General features: G+C 39.8%; 1 protein-coding gene across 16 annotated transcripts in view; it reads left to right on the top strand.

Annotated features, from left to right (window-relative positions):
* Positions 1-17,071, top strand: part of LOC126299310 (battenin) — a 225,610-nt gene that overhangs the window by 200,105 nt on the left and 8,434 nt on the right. For all 16 annotated transcript variants that reach the window (XM_049991115.1, XM_049991114.1, XM_049991118.1 and 13 more), the window contains 2 exons: positions 8,761-9,031; positions 10,597-10,746. In XM_049991115.1, the coding sequence (XP_049847072.1) occupies positions 8,761-9,031; positions 10,597-10,746 (421 nt within the window). The remainder of the gene's footprint in view (positions 1-8,760; positions 9,032-10,596; positions 10,747-17,071) is intronic.

Genomic DNA, 17,071 nt, shown 5'->3' with positions numbered 1-17,071 from the left:
CAACATTTGTAATTTCGCGCCAGTGGTGTGTTTGAGCAAAATGTGGTTTGCAACACTGCACATGCCTGTGTTTAATATGTAACTGCCGGAAGTTTTGTTGTTGTATGTCTGTTAGTTATTGCTCAGTGCAGTGTTGAGCAGAAATAATGTCACACAGTTTGCCAATTTTGAGATGGTAGTGTTAGAGGGGCAATGCGTATGCATTAAATTTTGTCTGAAACTCAAGAAAACCATTACCGAGGCACTTCAAATAATGCAGGAAGCCTGTGTTGATGAGTGTTTAAGCCATATCCAGTGTTATAAATGGTTCACATGGTTTAAAAGTGGCTGGATGGAAGTGAAAGATGACCCTCGTTCAGGATGTCTTTCAATGTCTACTGATGATGTTCATGTCAGGATTGTCAACAAAATTGTGCATGCCAATTCAAGACTGCTTGTCTGAGAGATTGCAGAAGAATGTAACATTTCAGTTGGATCATGTCATTAAATCCTGATACAGCAGCTTGGAATGCACCGTATTGCTGCCAAATTCATCCCATGGCTCATGAGTCAAGACTAGAAAGACTTCAGCCTCGCAATCTGTGAAGAGCTTTAGTATCATGCAAATGAGAATCTGATGTTCCATAAGAGAATGGTAACAGTTATGATGTTGAGACCAAGGTTCGATCTTCACAGTGGATTGAGAAAAGTTCTCCAAGACCAAAAAAAGGTTGTCATGTCAGGTCAAATGTCAAAGTCATGCTGATGGTTTTCTTTGATTTTGAAGGATTAGCTTATCATAAATTCATGCCACAGGGACAAACTGTTAATCGATGATACTATCGGGACATCTTTGGGATGCCTGTGAGAAAATACGAGAAGGAAATGGCCTGAAATGTGGCGAGACAGTTCGTGGCTCTTGCATGACGATAACGCACCCGCACATTCATCGCTGTTGGTGCATGACTATTGTGCAAAGAACAAAGTCACTGTGCTGCCTCATCCTCCATACTCTCCAAACCAGGCCTATGTGGACTTCGGACTTCTTTTTATTTCCAAAGTGGAAAATCCCATTGAAAGAACAAAGATTCGCAATGATAGATGAGATAAAACAAAATTCTCAGACAGTGCTTCATGCAGTCAAACAAGATGTGTACCAAGACTGCTTCCGGAAGTGGAAATGGCACTGGGAGTGGTGTATCAATGAGTATTTAAAAGAAGACCATGCATAGTAAGTTAAAGGCAAGTGTAGAAAAAAATTGTGGGCAAAGTTCTGGGATTTTTGGAACAGACCTCATATATTAATATAGAAGTTAGTTCATAAAAATATTATCTTTCTTATTATAAAGGATACCCAGTAAGTAAATTGCTTGTGCAATATATACTACAAATGCTCTGCGATCACAAGAAAGTGCATTTGTATCTGCTGGGGAAAGGGGGGGGGCATGCAGATCACTAGGACAGAGATGATATTGTTAAAGATGATAGCATCCGTAGCTCATGGTCATGTGGTAGCGTTCTCGCTTCCCGCACCCGGGTTCCCGGGTTCGATTCCCAGCAGGGTCAGGGATTTTCTCTGCCTCGTGATGACTGGGTGTTGTGTGATGTCCTTAGGTTAGTTAGGTTTAAGTAGTTCTAAGTTCTAGGGGACTGATGACCATAGATCTTAAGTCCCATAGTGCTCAGAGCCATTGTTGAACAAAAGAAGATAGCAGTGTAAACACTTGATTGTAACTTGTGATAATGTTTAAGAAAATGTGTATCACTGATATGTGCAAAGTGTCATCAGTTATATGGTTTATATAATTTTGTCAGCAGTTGACATTCATCATCTAATTTATGAAGTATAATATTTATGAAGCATTGGGTCTATCAGTAGATGGGGTTTCACTAGGCATGGCCTGCACCTCAATAAGTATGGGAAGGGGAGACTGACTAAGCTTATTGGTGACAGTGTAGTGGGTGGTGGTGGTAGTGGTATCACTCATGGAAAAATTCCTATAGTAGTTGGTGTTAGAATTGCACCTTTTTTAGCTTAAGTCAGCTGATAGGTATACCTGCTTAAAGGAAGTGCCTCTAACTAAGGGCTCACCTCCAGAGGATGTAATGTTTCCAAGTAGACAAGGAATTAGCATATTTCATCAAAATAGAAGAGGTATTAGAGATAAAGTTAGTGGACTGCTAATAGATGTTAACTCTGAAATTATTGGTATATCAGAGCACCACTTAAATAATTTGATAATTCAGAGGCTTCCTTTACCAGGCTAAAGATTAGCTGGCTGTTTCTCAAGGAGTTCCTTGCGGGGTGGGGGAGTGGCTCTGTACATAAAAAAACAGTATTTCATTTGAGTCCATAGACATATCACGACACTGCACTGAACAGATATTTGAAAGTTATGCAGCATTAGTTGAATTTAGTGAAACTAAACTTCTAATTGCCGTTGTTTATAGGTCCCCTAACTCCAACTTCAGAGCATTTTTGCTTAAGCTAGAGAGGGTTCTTGATTCACTTTGTAGGAGGTACCAGAAAGTAGTTCTATGTGGTGACTTCAATATTAATTTTGTACATGATTGTGCAAGAAAAAGGATATTGGTAGATCTCCTAAATTCATATGATCTGATGCAAACTGTGTTTTTTCCAACTAGGGTGCAGGGGAACAGTAGCACACTCATAAACAATATTTTTATTCATTCTTCATTACTAGATGGGCATTCTGTTAGTAAAAGGGTGAATGGCCTTTCAGACCATGATGCACAAATTTTAACACTAAAAGGTTTTTGTACTCTAACCAATGTCGCATTTAATTACAAACTATGTAGGAAAGTTAATCCAACAGCAATAGAGAGTTTTTCAAAACTTGTAAAGGAACAAGAGTGGCAAGATGTTTATAGTGCTGATAATATAGATGATAAATAGAATGCTTTCCATAACACATTTCTCATGCTCTTTGAGAGTTGCTTTCCATTAGAACATTATAAATGGGGTACGAGCAGTAATGGGGAGCCCATTTGACTTACTAGTGGGATAAGGATACCATGTAGAACAAAGCGGGAATTATATCGAAATGTTAGAAGTAGTCACAATCAAGCTACAGTATCCCATTACAAACAGTAATGTAAGGTGCTTAAAAATGTTATTAGCAAAGCAAAAAGTATGTGGTATGCAAGTAGAATAGCTAATTTACAGGATAAAATTAAAGCCATATGGTCAGTTGTGAAGGAAGTGTCTGGTCAGCAGCACAAGGTTGACGATATAAAGTCAGTTTGCAGTAATATTATTTTTGGTACTGATAAATCAGATATATGTACAGTATTTAACAACCATTTTCTGAGCATTGCTGGTGAATTAAATAAAAATTTAGTATCTACAGGAAATCATATAAATTTCTTAGCAAATGCCTTTCCAAGACTGACGTCTGAAATACTCCTTTGTTTAGTTTAGTTAGTTTAGTTATATTACGTTTTCCATGGATCATGAACACGATTCTTTCGTAATGATGTGGAACGTGTCAAAGTACACAAGATTCATTTATCCCAAATAATCATTGTTAGTCTTATATACAGTACAATTGTTAATGCTTACTGTATTTCTTTGGCCTATGTCTAAAAATTCATCTATGGAGTAGAAGGAGTTGTCATTCAGGAATTCCCTTAACTCACTTTTGAATGCCAATTGGTTGTCTGTCAGACTTTTGATATTGTTTGGCAATTGACCAAAAATCTTTGTGGCAGTATAATTCACCCCCTTTTGTGCCAATGCCAAATTCAATGAACGGTAGTGAAAGTCACCATGTCTCCTAGTATTGTAATTGTGGACTGTGCTATTAATTCTGAAGTGATCTGGGTTACTAACAACAAATTTCATTAGGCTGTATATACACTCCTGGAAATGGAAAAAAGAACACATTGACACCGGTGTGTCAGACCCACCATACTTGCTCCGGACACTGCGAGAGGGCTGTACAAGCAATGATCACACGCACGGCACAGCGGACACACCAGGAACCGCGGTGTTGGCCGTCGAATGGCGCTAGCTGCGCAGCATTTGTGCACAGCCGCCGTCAGTGTCAGCCAGTTTGCCGTGGCATACGGAGCTCCATCGCAGTCTTTAACACTGGTAGCATGCCGCGACAGCGTGGACGTGAACCGTATGTGCAGTTGACGGACTTTGAGCGAGGGCGTATAGTGGGCATGCGGGAGGCCGGGTGGACGTACCGCCGAATTGCTCAACACGTGGGGCGTGAGGTCTCCACAGTACATCGATGTTGTCGCCAGTGGTCGGCGGAAGGTGCACATGCCCGTCGACCTGGGACCAGACCGCAGCGACGCACGGATGCACGCCAAGACCGTAGGATCCTACGCAGTGCCGTAGGGGACCGCACCGCCACTTCCCAGCAAATTAGGGACACTGTTGCTCCTGGGGTATCGGCGAGAGGACCATTCGCAACGGTCTCCATGAAGCTGGGCTACGGTCCCGCACACCGTTAGGCCGTCTTCCGCTCACGCCCCAACATCGTGCAGCCCGCCTCCAGTGGTGTCGCGACAGGCGTGAATGGAGGGACGAATGGAGACGTGTCGTCTTCAGCGATGAGAGTCGCTTCTGCCTTGGTGCCAATGATGGTCGTATGCGTGTTTGGCGCCGTGCAGGTGAGCGCCACAATCAGGACTGCATACGACCGAGGCACACAGGGCCAACACCTGGCATCATGGTGTGGGGAGCGATCTCCTACACTGGCCGTACACCTCTGGTGATCGTCGAGGGGACACTGAATAGTGCACGGTACATCCAAACCGTCATCGAACCCATCGTTCTACCATTCCTAGACCGGCAAGGGAACTTGCTGTTCCAACAGGACAATGCACGTCCGCATGTATCCCGTGCCAGCCAACGTGCTCTATAAGGTGTAAGTCAACTACCCTGCCCAGCAAGATCTCCGGATCTGTCCCCCATTGAGCATGTTTGGGACTGGATGAAGCATCATCTCACGCGGTCTGCACGTCCAGCACGAACGCTGGTCCAACTGAGGCGCCAGGTGGAAATGGTATGGCAAGCCGTTCCACAGGACTACATCCAGCATCTCTACGATCGTCTCCATGAGAGAATAGCAGCCTGCATTGCTGCGAAAGGTGGATATACACTGTACTAGTGCCGACATTGTGCATGCTCTGTTGCCTGTGTCTATGTGCCTGTGGTTCTGTCAGTGTGATCATGTGATGTATCTGACCCCATGAATGTGTCAATAAAGTTTCCCCTTCCTGGGACAATGAATTCACGGTGTTCTTATTTCAATTTCCAGGAGTGTATATTGTGAAGCTATTGGCAATATCCCTAATTCTTTAAATAATTGTCTACGAGATGATCTTGGATGAGCCCCAGACATTATTCTGATAACACGTTTTTGTGCAATAAATACCTTCTTTCTTAGTGATGAATTGCCCCAAAAGATGATTCCGTAAGAAAGCAACTTACTGATGTGCTTGTCTCCAAAATTTGCAATGACACTAATAGCATAGGTTCCTGAGCTCAATCGTTTCAGTAGATTGTCAATGTGTGTCTTCCAGTTTAAATTCTGATCAATACAGACACCCAGAAATTTTGAACAATCTGCTTTAGCTAAAGATTTTCCCCCACACTCTATATTTATTTCTGGTGTTATGCCTTTCCCTCTACTGAACTGTATGTATAGTGTTTTTTCAAAGTTCAATGAAAGTCCATTTGCGGAAAACCACCTAATAACTCTTTGAAAAACATTATTTGCATTTTCCTCAGCTGATTCTTGCTTTTTAGGCTTGATTACAATACTTGTGTCATCTGCAAAGAGAACCAGGTTTGCATCTTCATGAATATAACTAGGCAAGTCATTAACATATATTAAAAACAATAAAGGCCTCAAGACAGAACCCTGTGGTACCCCATTCTTGATACAGACAAGAGGGAGATTGAGACAATAATCAAATCACTGAAGACTAAGGACTCTCATGGTTATGATGGAGTGTCTAGTAGAATATTAAAGTACTGTGCTGCACATGTTAGCCCTGTATTTAGCTATATTTGTAATTTTTCCTTTAGGAATGGTCAGTTTCCTGAGCGATTAAGTACTCAGTAGTAAAGCCGCTTTATCAAAAGGGAGAAAGATAATTTTAGACCTATTTCTATGCCATCAGTGTTCTAAAAGTTATCGAAAAGGCTGTGTATGTAAGGTTAATTGATCATTTTATATCACACGATTTGCTATCAAAATTACAGTTTGGCTTTAGAAGTCGTTTGACAACTGAAAATGTTATATTCTCTTTTCTCTGTGAGGTACTGGATGGGCTAAACAAAAAGTTTCAAACGCTTGGCGTATTTTTTGATTTAACAAAGGCATTTGACTGTGTTGATCACACAATATTGCTCCAGAAGTTGGACCATTACGGAATAAGGGGTGTAGCTCACAATTGGTTCACCTCTTACTTTAGCAACAGGCAGCAAAAGGTCATTATTCCCAATGTTGATAACGGCTGTGATGTGGGATCTTAGTGGGGTACTGTCAAGTGGGGGGTGCCCCAGGGATCAGTGTTGGGACTGCTCCTGTTCCTTATTTGTATAAATGATATGCCCTCTAGTATTATGGGTAACTCTAAAATATTTCTGTTTGCTGATGACACTAGATTGGTAGTAAAGGGTGTTGTGTGCAACATTGACTCAGTTTCAAGTAGAGCAGTACAAGACCCCAGTTCATGGCTTGTAGAAAATAAACTAACTTTAAATCACAGTAAGGCTCAGTTTTTACAGTTCCTAACACACAATTCAACAAAACTGACGTTTTAATCTCACAAAACGGGCATATAATTAGTGAAACTGAACAGTTCAAATTCCTAGGTGTTCAGATAGATAGTAAGCTGTCGTGGAAAGCCCACATTCAGGATCTTGTTCAAAGACTTAATATTTCCATTTTCACTATTCGAACGGCATCGAAAGTGTGTGATATTTCAACACGTAAATTAGTCTACTTTGCTTATTTTCATTCACTTATGTCGTATGGTGTTGTGTTTTGGGGTAACTCTTCCCATTCTAGAAAGATATTTTTGGCTCAGAAATGGGCGGTTCGGGCAATGAGTGGTGTGAGTTCACAAACCTCTTGCCAACCTCTTTTCACGAGTCTGGGTATTTTGACATTTGCCTCTCAATATGTATATTCCTTATTGTCGTTTCTTGTTACCAATATTAGTTTATTTCCAACAATAAGCAGCTTTCACTCGGTTAATACTCAGCAGAAATCAAACCCCCATTTGGATCGGACTTCCTTAACTCTTGTGCAAAAAGGTGTGCAGTATACTGCTGCATCCATTTTCAATAAGGTGCCACTTGAATTAAAAAATCTTAGCAGTAATCCACACGCTTTCAAATCAAAACTGAAGAGTTTCCTCATGGGTCACTCCTTCTATTCTGTTGAGGAGTTCCTTGAAAAATTAAGATGATTCTCATTGTATTGCTTATAGCGTTTGATTAAACTTATGGACTGATTTTCTTTCAGATTCATGAACATTTATTTTTATCTGTTATTACTTTTTATGTTGTACGTTCATGTACTGACACGTTCCATGACCTTGGAGATTTGCTCCTCAATTTGGTCCTACAGAACTTGACATTTAAATAAAATAAAATAAATAAACAAATCATGACTACCTCAATGTTACGGAGATGGATGTGACAGATCAGGAAAGAAGGCCAAGGAGATGTGCATTATGAGGAACACGAGGGATGGTAATGTCCTGTTACTTATGGCTTGATCCATTCTGTGGTAGAAAATATGAGAAAGAACAGATGATTCCTCATGAAAATTCTACCTCTGAAATTTTCACAAATTTTGCTATTGCTGCTGCACAAAATTGTGTTAGACTGGCCAAATGTCTGCGTATTATGTTCCCACTGAGTCCCACATTTGCTAGAGAAGACCACAGCAAGCACTAAATTATGTCATTAATGTTTTTTATATGGTACCCAGAGAAGGAGGATGACTTTTTGACTTGTATTGTGACATGGGAGGAGAGATGGCTATTGACATAAGACTCTGGAAACAAAACAATAGTCATTGAGATGAAGCACACATCTTCACTGCAGGAGACTGAAATATATCTTATTTGTGCACCTACTGACACATTCCACAATATGGCAAGTTTTCGAGAATGTGATCTATGAAACAGAAAAAAGAGGGTGCGGAGGAGACTGCTTACTTGGAAGCTCATATCCCTTGTGTATTAGGAGAAAAAGTATGTATTTCTGATTGATTTTTTGGAGTTTGCTGTAACCATCAGTACCAACAACCATTATGACATTCATAATGCTAGCTGCATTGCTCGATTTAAATGAGTGACACTATATGTTCATATTCATGTTCTCATCAACGACAGCATTGTGGCTGCAATATTATGACTTATTACAGACTTTGGTTGGGAAACATTTGTTCTGATTTTCATTTCTTTTTTGTGATGGAAGCTTTTGTGCTGGCAAGAGATTACAAGTTAAAGATACTGTCAGAAAAGCTATTGTCCCATGTATCATAATTGCAATCTCTCTCTCTCTCTCTCTCTCTCTCTCTCTCTCTCTCTCTCTCTCACACACACACACACACACACACACACACACACACACACACACACACACTTGTGCACACCCAGGAACAGTTATGTCGAGACATAGCCGTAGACTTACTTTTCAGTTTATGACGAAATCCTATAATTATTGTTGTGATAATTTTTTTCATCACCACCACCATCATTCTGAGTGTTAATTTCCAGATTTTGGGTGCTGCTAGAACGTCCAACACATTCTGTGAATTCTGTGGATACACCAGGAGTGGAAGAGTTTCAGAGCAATGTGTCAATACAGTCTGGTACTGGAGAAGGAACAGTAGAGGTAGCAACAGTAGCAGAAGCGTCTGCAGTGGCTGATATTGCTTATGAAAATGAGTCACTGAAAACCAAACTCAAATATATTCCATCTCTTCTGAAGTACATGGTTCCACTGGGAACAGTTTATTTATTTGAATATTTTATAAATCAAGGTCTGGTAAGTTCATAAACTCATTTCTCTGACTAAAATAGTGGTGAATTAGTCTCAATTTAGATATTTTTAGGTTTTATAGCTGTCATTGCTGTTTTTGGTAATGTGCAAAAAGATATTTTTAATAAAAATAATAAACTGGCACTTAACTACACAAGCGTAGCTACTTCAGTACATTTTGGATTGTACAATTCTTTCCCATAAGAGCCACTTTCTCTGTATTAAACCAGTTGTCTTCCATTATTGAATTACTGAGTTCTTATCCTTTTTATTTCTTCTGTAACTTGTTAAGTAGGCTCACTGGACAAAAAATTAGTCACTCCTAGAAAAATCATAAACGTTATTGAATACCATGTAATTCCACCCCTAAACTTGATAACCACCAGGATTCAGTTAGGAAGTGAGTTAACAAGATTGTGCAGGTTTATCACATCCAGGTTAAGCCATTCACTGAGGATCTGATCATGTAGTACCACCAAATTGTGGGAATGCTGATGTTGGTATTTTACCCGCTGTTACCAAAATCCCACAGAATGTTTGTGGGGTTCAAGTTAGATGATTTTGTGGGCACGTCAAGATGTAATAGGGTGGGGGAGTGCTCAGAAAACCAGGCACATATTCTTCCAGCCCAGTGATACTTTGCTGTTGTCATTTTTATTTGCCTGTGTGAGCAATGGTGAGGTGACCTACTCCATATGTTCATTGAGGACAGTTCCTGTTGCATTGTTTTCTCACAAACAGGTTAGGCTGGACCTTCATTCACTGCCTGCAGCAATTCCTGTCGGGTTTGGAAACAATTTTGATTCAGAAGCCATGAAATGCTTCTCCGGTCCCACTGTCAAGATCTTTTTCTGACTAAAATTCTGACATTGTGTTTTGTGGCCACATGTGTTACACCACTATTTGTAGACACATTGAGCAGTCTGCCATGAAACACCAACGAATCTGACTTTACACACAATATGGCCATGGGCATGGTCAAGCATGATTGCCTCTTTTTGCCACTCTGTCACATCCTTACATTTACTTATTTTTATGTACAATGCCATCTTGAAACATAAATGTCTCACTGATCACTATTATCTTAGGCTCATGTAGAGACAATGCACACACATTTGAGCACATGGCCCAATCGCTGTGCCATCTGTAGAGGCTTAATGATTCATCTATTTGTGCACACTGGGATGATTAATTTTTTATCCGATGAGCGTACATACCCTGTCGCTGAAGTTTCAAATGTCTGATTCCTCATTTGCCACTTTTAAGATCTCCATCCCTTGCTTCTTTGTTTGAAACTATTGTTAATAGGCAGCTGGGCACATATATTAAAAAGAAAGAAATAGTGTCTGTAGCTTTGAAAATATTCAGTTTTAATTTGTGTGTCTGTATGTGCCATTTTTATGTGTACACTTGTTCCTATCACAAAATTTGGTAGTAGACACTCCTCTTCACTCTACTTTGTGATGCTTGTTTTAGTTTCTACTTTTGTTTTGAATTGGGATTTATTTCTCAGTAATTAAATTAACTCACACCTACAAATTTAGTGAAGAATGATGTATTTCTGTTTACAGTTTGAACTCATCTATTTCCCTGGAATATGGATAAGTCATAGTGAGCAGTACCGTTGGATGCAACTTTGTTATCAAATTGGCGTATTTATATCCCGAACATCAGCATCTTTTATCATCATTCGTCAGATCTGGCTGATGTCCATATTACAGGTAACAATTATTTATGTATTACTATCTATTTGAACTTAAGCCATAAATTCTTTCATAAGAAATTAGTTGTGAAAAAGTTCTTGGTGAACTTGTCGTGTCAGATTTGTATAAAATTCCAAGCTTTTGACAATATCCTCTATTGTATCTGGAAAATATTGTCAGAACCTTGGAATTTTGTACCATTTTACAGATGTTATATCAATTTCTCAAAAATTGTTTAATGATATTTGAAGATTATTTCAGATCACATCTTGAACAAATTCACATTAGCCAGATTATAATAAGCATGCAGACAAGTTTCAGTTAATTCATAAAAAAGTGCCACATTTCACGCTGGGTAATACAGTGTTGGAGGAAGGATGATAAATAGGAGACACAGAAACATTTGTGTACGCAGTGCACCAAGAACAATAAGAAAAGTCCATCCCTGGACACTTTAAGCAAAACATAGATCACCCAATGAACACAAAATTACAGTGTACTTACATTCCCATATTCCACTCTTTTAAATTTACTTTGAAAATTGTGAAACAAAAATTAATGAAATCCAGAAACCAAAAAGATCCTTTAATTTAATGAAATGGCTTACTCTCAGCAATGATATATTGATTTAGTGTTTTTCTTTCCATGCACAATATTCTGACAACATGACTCATTATCTTCATTAGGTGCTATCTGAGACAGCTTGTCAAGTGAATGGATCCCATATTTATACCTACAGCCTTCCACCTCCATGTTCAGTTCCAGGCATTCTGTCTGCAGTTCACTCCTGCCAGAAGCGTCTGTGTGTGTGCCCTCTTCTGTCCAGTGTGCCAATCCGAATGCTGGTGTTCGGTCTTTGATCCAGCATACCTGTCTGCATGCTGTCATTCTGTTTTCAATCCAGTGTCATTCCAGGTGTTCCCTCTGTGGTTCACTCCTGCTAGGCATTTCCTCTTTAGTTCGGTGCACCAAGACAAGCACTGGCATTCCATCCAGTGCACCTGTCCATGCACTGGCATTTTCTGTTTTTGGCCCATTGCAGTTCTATGTGTTCCGTCTATGGTCTGCTCCTGCTGAAACTGTTTATATGCATTCCCTCTCTGATCCGATATGCTAGACCAAATGTTGACATTTCGTCTTCAGACCAGTGTACCCGTTTGCACATTGGCATTACATTTTTGGTCCAGTCCTGTTCTAGGTGTTACCTTTGTGGTGTGCTCCCACTAGAAGCATCCAGTGACATTCAAACTTTGGTCCTGTGCACCTGGTACCCTGTCTGTGTTTTTTTTCCATGTCCACACTCTCAGTTCTTCTTTTTGTGGACTCTTACTACTGCTGCCACTGCCGTTGCCATTGTGTTTGCAGCAACTCCAGTGCAGTATTCCAGGCTCTACTGAGTTCGTACCCAGTGTCATGATTCATATGGTTTTCTGTAACCTTTACCTCTATAGACTCTCATAACACTGTACCAGTACCTGGGATTCTGTGCCAGAATTCTTGTTTCATCATAGTTTGTGGAACTATTGAGTTCCAGACAGTGCCTGGCAATGGCTGATTTAGTTGCCTGTCTTAGTTGGCTGTACCTCTGATGTTCTTTGCACCTCATATCCACTGTAATCTTTGACATGCCAAACTGACAAAGTACATTATAAGTTCCTGGTTTTTTTATACCCATGTCACCTTTCACGTTTCCCAGAAGTCCTCTTATTTTGGTAGGTGGACAGAACACCCACTTGATATTATGCCTCCTGAGATACCTGCTGATGTTTGGCAGAAACAGATCCCACATAGGGCAGGTATGCCACAGCCTTTACTTCATCTAGTTGTTCTTCAAGATTGTATGATGGAATGGCTTGTTGAAGTTTCTCCTGAATCTGTTTGTCTGTGTATCCATTTTTGCAGAACACTGATTGTAAGTGCTCTAATTATGCCGCCAAGCTATCTAGGTCTTACAAGGTGTGTGTCTTGTGGACCAATGTCTTAAGAACTCCAGTCTTCTGCACTGGGTGGTGACAGCTTCTGGCTTGCAGGTATGAAACAGTGTGTGTAGGTTTGCGATACTGTGATATCAGAGGCACTGTGACCAAATCACCCACCTGTTCTCCTTTTGACAAGTACATCCAGTAATGGCAACTGCCCATCCTTTTACAGTTCCATAATAAACTTAGTATTAGGGTGCCATGAGTTAATACAGTCGAGCAATACATTGAGCCTCTCCCTACCATGAGGCCAGATCACAAATGTATTGTCTGCATACCTGAAGAAGTTTGTGAGTTTGTATCTAGCTGTCTCTAATGCCCCCTCTTCAAATCTCTCCATTGACATATTGGCAAACACTGCAGACAGAGGGCTATATATTCTGTCTGCTCATAATACTGGCCCCCACACTGGGCCAAAGATAGAACACCAGTGCTTGGTCTGGCACAATGGACTGAAAAGTAAATGCTTAAGAATGCTTCTAGTGGGGGGCAGACTGTAGAGGAAACACCTGCAACCACACCAGACCGAAAACAGAATGTCAGTACATGGACAGGCACAACAGACCAAAGAAGGAACACCAGTGCTTGGACTGGAGAACCAGACCAAAGAGGGAACACATAAGGACACTTCTAACAGGAACTGAACTGCAGGCAGAATCCTTGGAGCCAATCATGGAGGGGGAAGGCCATAAGTATAATGCTGGACCCATTCCACTCGATGAGCTGTCTCAGGTAGCATCTGACAACATATGACATTTTGTCAAAATATTGTGTATGAATGATGTTGATATCTGGCAGAATACTCAATATTTAAAAATGTCAATAGATCTCTGGCAAAGCCTGAAAAATTCTTATTTATTTTTTGTATTTGACCTATTCCTGCATTAACCATATGTGATTTTGCACTGATAACCTTTACTCACATGACCAGACATCCTGTTCTTGCTGCCACTACACTTCAGTAAGTCCCAACCTCAGTCTATAAATTTCTCTTTTTAAATTCTCTAATCTACCTACCTGATTAGAGGATCAAACATTTCATGCTCCGACCCATGCAATGACAGTTTTGTTTTTCCTTATGACAACATCCTCCTTAGTAGCACACACTCAGAGGTTCAAATGAGGGATTGTTTTACCTCCAGAATATTTTACCCAAGAGAATGCCATCATCATTAAGTGATATAGCAGAACTGCGTGTCCTTGGAAGTGTAATGGCTGTAGTTTTCCCTTGTCTTCAGCTGTTCTCATTATAAATCTTGTGAGACCATGTTAGTTAATTTTACAAGCCCAGATCAATCAGTAATTCAGACTGAAAAGGCTATTGCCACTTATCAGGAACTATACGTTAGTCAGGCCTCTCCAGAGACAACACTACAATTAGTTTGTGTCTATGATATGGCTCTCTGTATTGTCAAGGAACACAAGTCACCTCAATATGTCATGACCCATGGCTCATTATTTATGAAATGATAAATTCAATATTTATAATTTTGAGAAAATTCAGTCATCAGAAATACCTTCTAAAATGGTCCTTCAGATACATATAATACATCATTTTACATCTATTTTTAATTGCATTTTATTTGATGCATGCAAAACTTTATTATCTTGCACTGTTTGCTACTTAACCAAAAAATTAGGATAATTAAAGAGTTACCTCAAATTTAACTGCACATGTTCAAAAGTATATGAAAAGGAAATAATTAATAATATTTGGAAAAGTTATTCATGAGTGCATGTTGTGGTATGTTACTTGTTTGTTAATATTACCCAGTGACATTGTTTCTTAAGAGCAACAGCTAAATAACTGAATATGGTTGTAAATAAGAATTTAAAGAATGATTGAAAGATATTCCTGCTTAGCAACAATGACAAAAAATCGGTTTCAGATTGCCTTAGCAGTTGGCATGAACATCTCATCTGACAGCATAGAGTATCAATGGACAACTAACCAGACAGGCATGTGAGAGCTGGGAAAGACTTGCCAATATTTGACAGCCATGTTATAAATGTGCTATGAAAGCAAAGATAGCTTCACTGCAAATTTAAAAATGGTCAAAGCCTCACAGACAAATAAAAATGAAGTGAAGCCAAAATTAGCGTAAGGAGAACCATCCCTGGAGCGTTAAACAAATTTGAAAGTAAAATTCTGTCTGCCGACTTGACAGAAAATTGTAAAAAACCAGGAAATGGATCAAAGTGTTCTGTCCACACTCCCTGTGACCACAATGGCATCGAAATGGAAGATGTCACAGAGAAGACTGAAATACTAAACACTTTGTTCAATACTGTTTCACTGAGGAAGATTGTGCTGTCATTCCCCCTTGAAATTATTGCGTGGACATCAAAATGACAGATATTGAACTAATTGACTGTAGGATAGAAAAGCACCTGAAATCACCTAACACAGGGTCTCTGTACCTAACAAGATACCAGTATGATTCAACCTAGAGTATGTGGAAGAACTAGTTCCCATTCTAGCAATAGTGCAACATAGGTTTCTGGAGCTGCAAATCATTCCTTCTGTTGGAAAGAAGTGCAGGCCTTACCATTTTCAAGAATTGCCATTAAACAGATACACAAAACTATAGGCCTATATCTCAGACATCAGTCTGTTGTAGAATTTTAAAATGTGTTCTATGCTCACATATTATGATGTTTCTGGAGGCTGAAAATCTCCTTTATAGGAATGAACATGGTTCTGAGAACAGTGATCATGTGAAATACAGCTTGCTCTGTTCATCCATGAGACCTAGAAAGCAGTAGTTACTGGCATCCAGGTTGAGGTCATGTTCCTTTACTAGCAGAAGGTAATGAACACAGTGTGAATGTATGGAATATCAGGTCAGTTGTGTGACTAGATCGAGGAGTTTCTAGCAAACAGAAGACAGCGTTTCATTCTGAATGGAGACAAATCTTAAGGCATAAAAGTAACTTTAGGCATACCACAAGAGAGAGTTTTAGGGCAATTATTTTTCAGAAAATATATAAAAGACTTACTGGATAACATTGGAAATTCCATGAGGCTTTTTGCAGACGATGCTTTTGTATACAGAGAAGTCACAATGCTAGAAATTGTAGCAAAATGCAAGAAGACCTGGGCAGGATCAGCACTTGGTACAGGTATATGCAGTTGACCCTTGATGTAATGTAATGCACATAAATAGGCAGAAAGATCCAGTATTGTATGATTACACCATTGCCGACCTTCATTGAAGGTAGTTACTGCCATAAAATATCTAATAGTATGCGAATGGAGTGATATAAAGCAGAACAATCACATAAAACACAGGGAATACAGATGCCAAATTGAGACTAACTAAAATAAACTTCAGGAAATGTAGACCACTCACAAAGGAGGTACGTTACAAAATCCACTGTTCTACCAATCAGTCTGGGGTGACAGAGGAAATAGAGAAGGTCCAAAGAAGAACAGCAAGTTTCAGTACAGGTATACTTAGTAAGCATGAAAGCATCACAGAGGTTCTCATCCAAGTTCAGTAGCAGATGCTATGAAAGAGGCGTTTTGAATCAAAGTGTGGTTTACTGTTAAAGTTGTGAGACTGTACATTCCTAGAAGAATCAACCAATATGTTGCTTCCTTCCTTCCTAAGACCATGAAAATAAAATTATAGAGGTTGAAGCTTGCATGGAGGCTGACCAGTAATTGTTCTTCCCACAAACCATTTGCAACAGGAATGAAAAGGGGGAGGGAGTGACAGTGGTGCACAAAGTAACCTCTTCAAGAACCATAAGATGACTTTGAGTATGGATGTAGATGTAGAATAAATACATTGACAGAAAAAAATGGCTGCACCAAGAAATAGTTGTGTGACATACATGAAAGTTGTTAGGTTTGTTTCCACACCTGAAAAATGATGTCTGTCAAAATTTCATGCCAGTTGCATAAGAGTGGCGCTAGAAGTGCCACTATGAGGAAACAAATCAGGTATGCTTTAAATAAGTCGGGAGTGTTACCTACCTTTTGATTGGATGTTGATGTTGGACAAGAATACCTTTAAGGTGACAGACACCATTATCAACACCTCACTGAGTTTGAACAAGGTCATGTAATAGGGCTATGAGAAGCTGGATGTTCCTTCTGTAATATTGCAGAAAGACTTGGCAGGAATGTAGCAGCTGTACATGATTTCTGGCAACGGTGGGTGTGGGCACTACCGAGAGGGGAAATACTAACACCTTTTTCCAAAGCTGTTTCACAGAGGAAGACCGCACTGCAGTTCCTTCTCTAAATCCTCGCACAAACGAAAAAATGTCTGACATTGAAATAAGTGTCCAAGGAATAGAAAAGCAACTGAAATCACTCAACAGAGGAAAGTCCACTGGACCTGACGGGATACCAA

Source organism: Schistocerca gregaria, chromosome X (genome assembly GCF_023897955.1).
Source record: "Schistocerca gregaria isolate iqSchGreg1 chromosome X, iqSchGreg1.2, whole genome shotgun sequence".
In the NCBI taxonomy this organism is placed as follows: Eukaryota; Metazoa; Arthropoda; class Insecta; order Orthoptera; family Acrididae; genus Schistocerca; species Schistocerca gregaria.
This window is presented reverse-complemented; position numbering and strand designations above follow the sequence as displayed.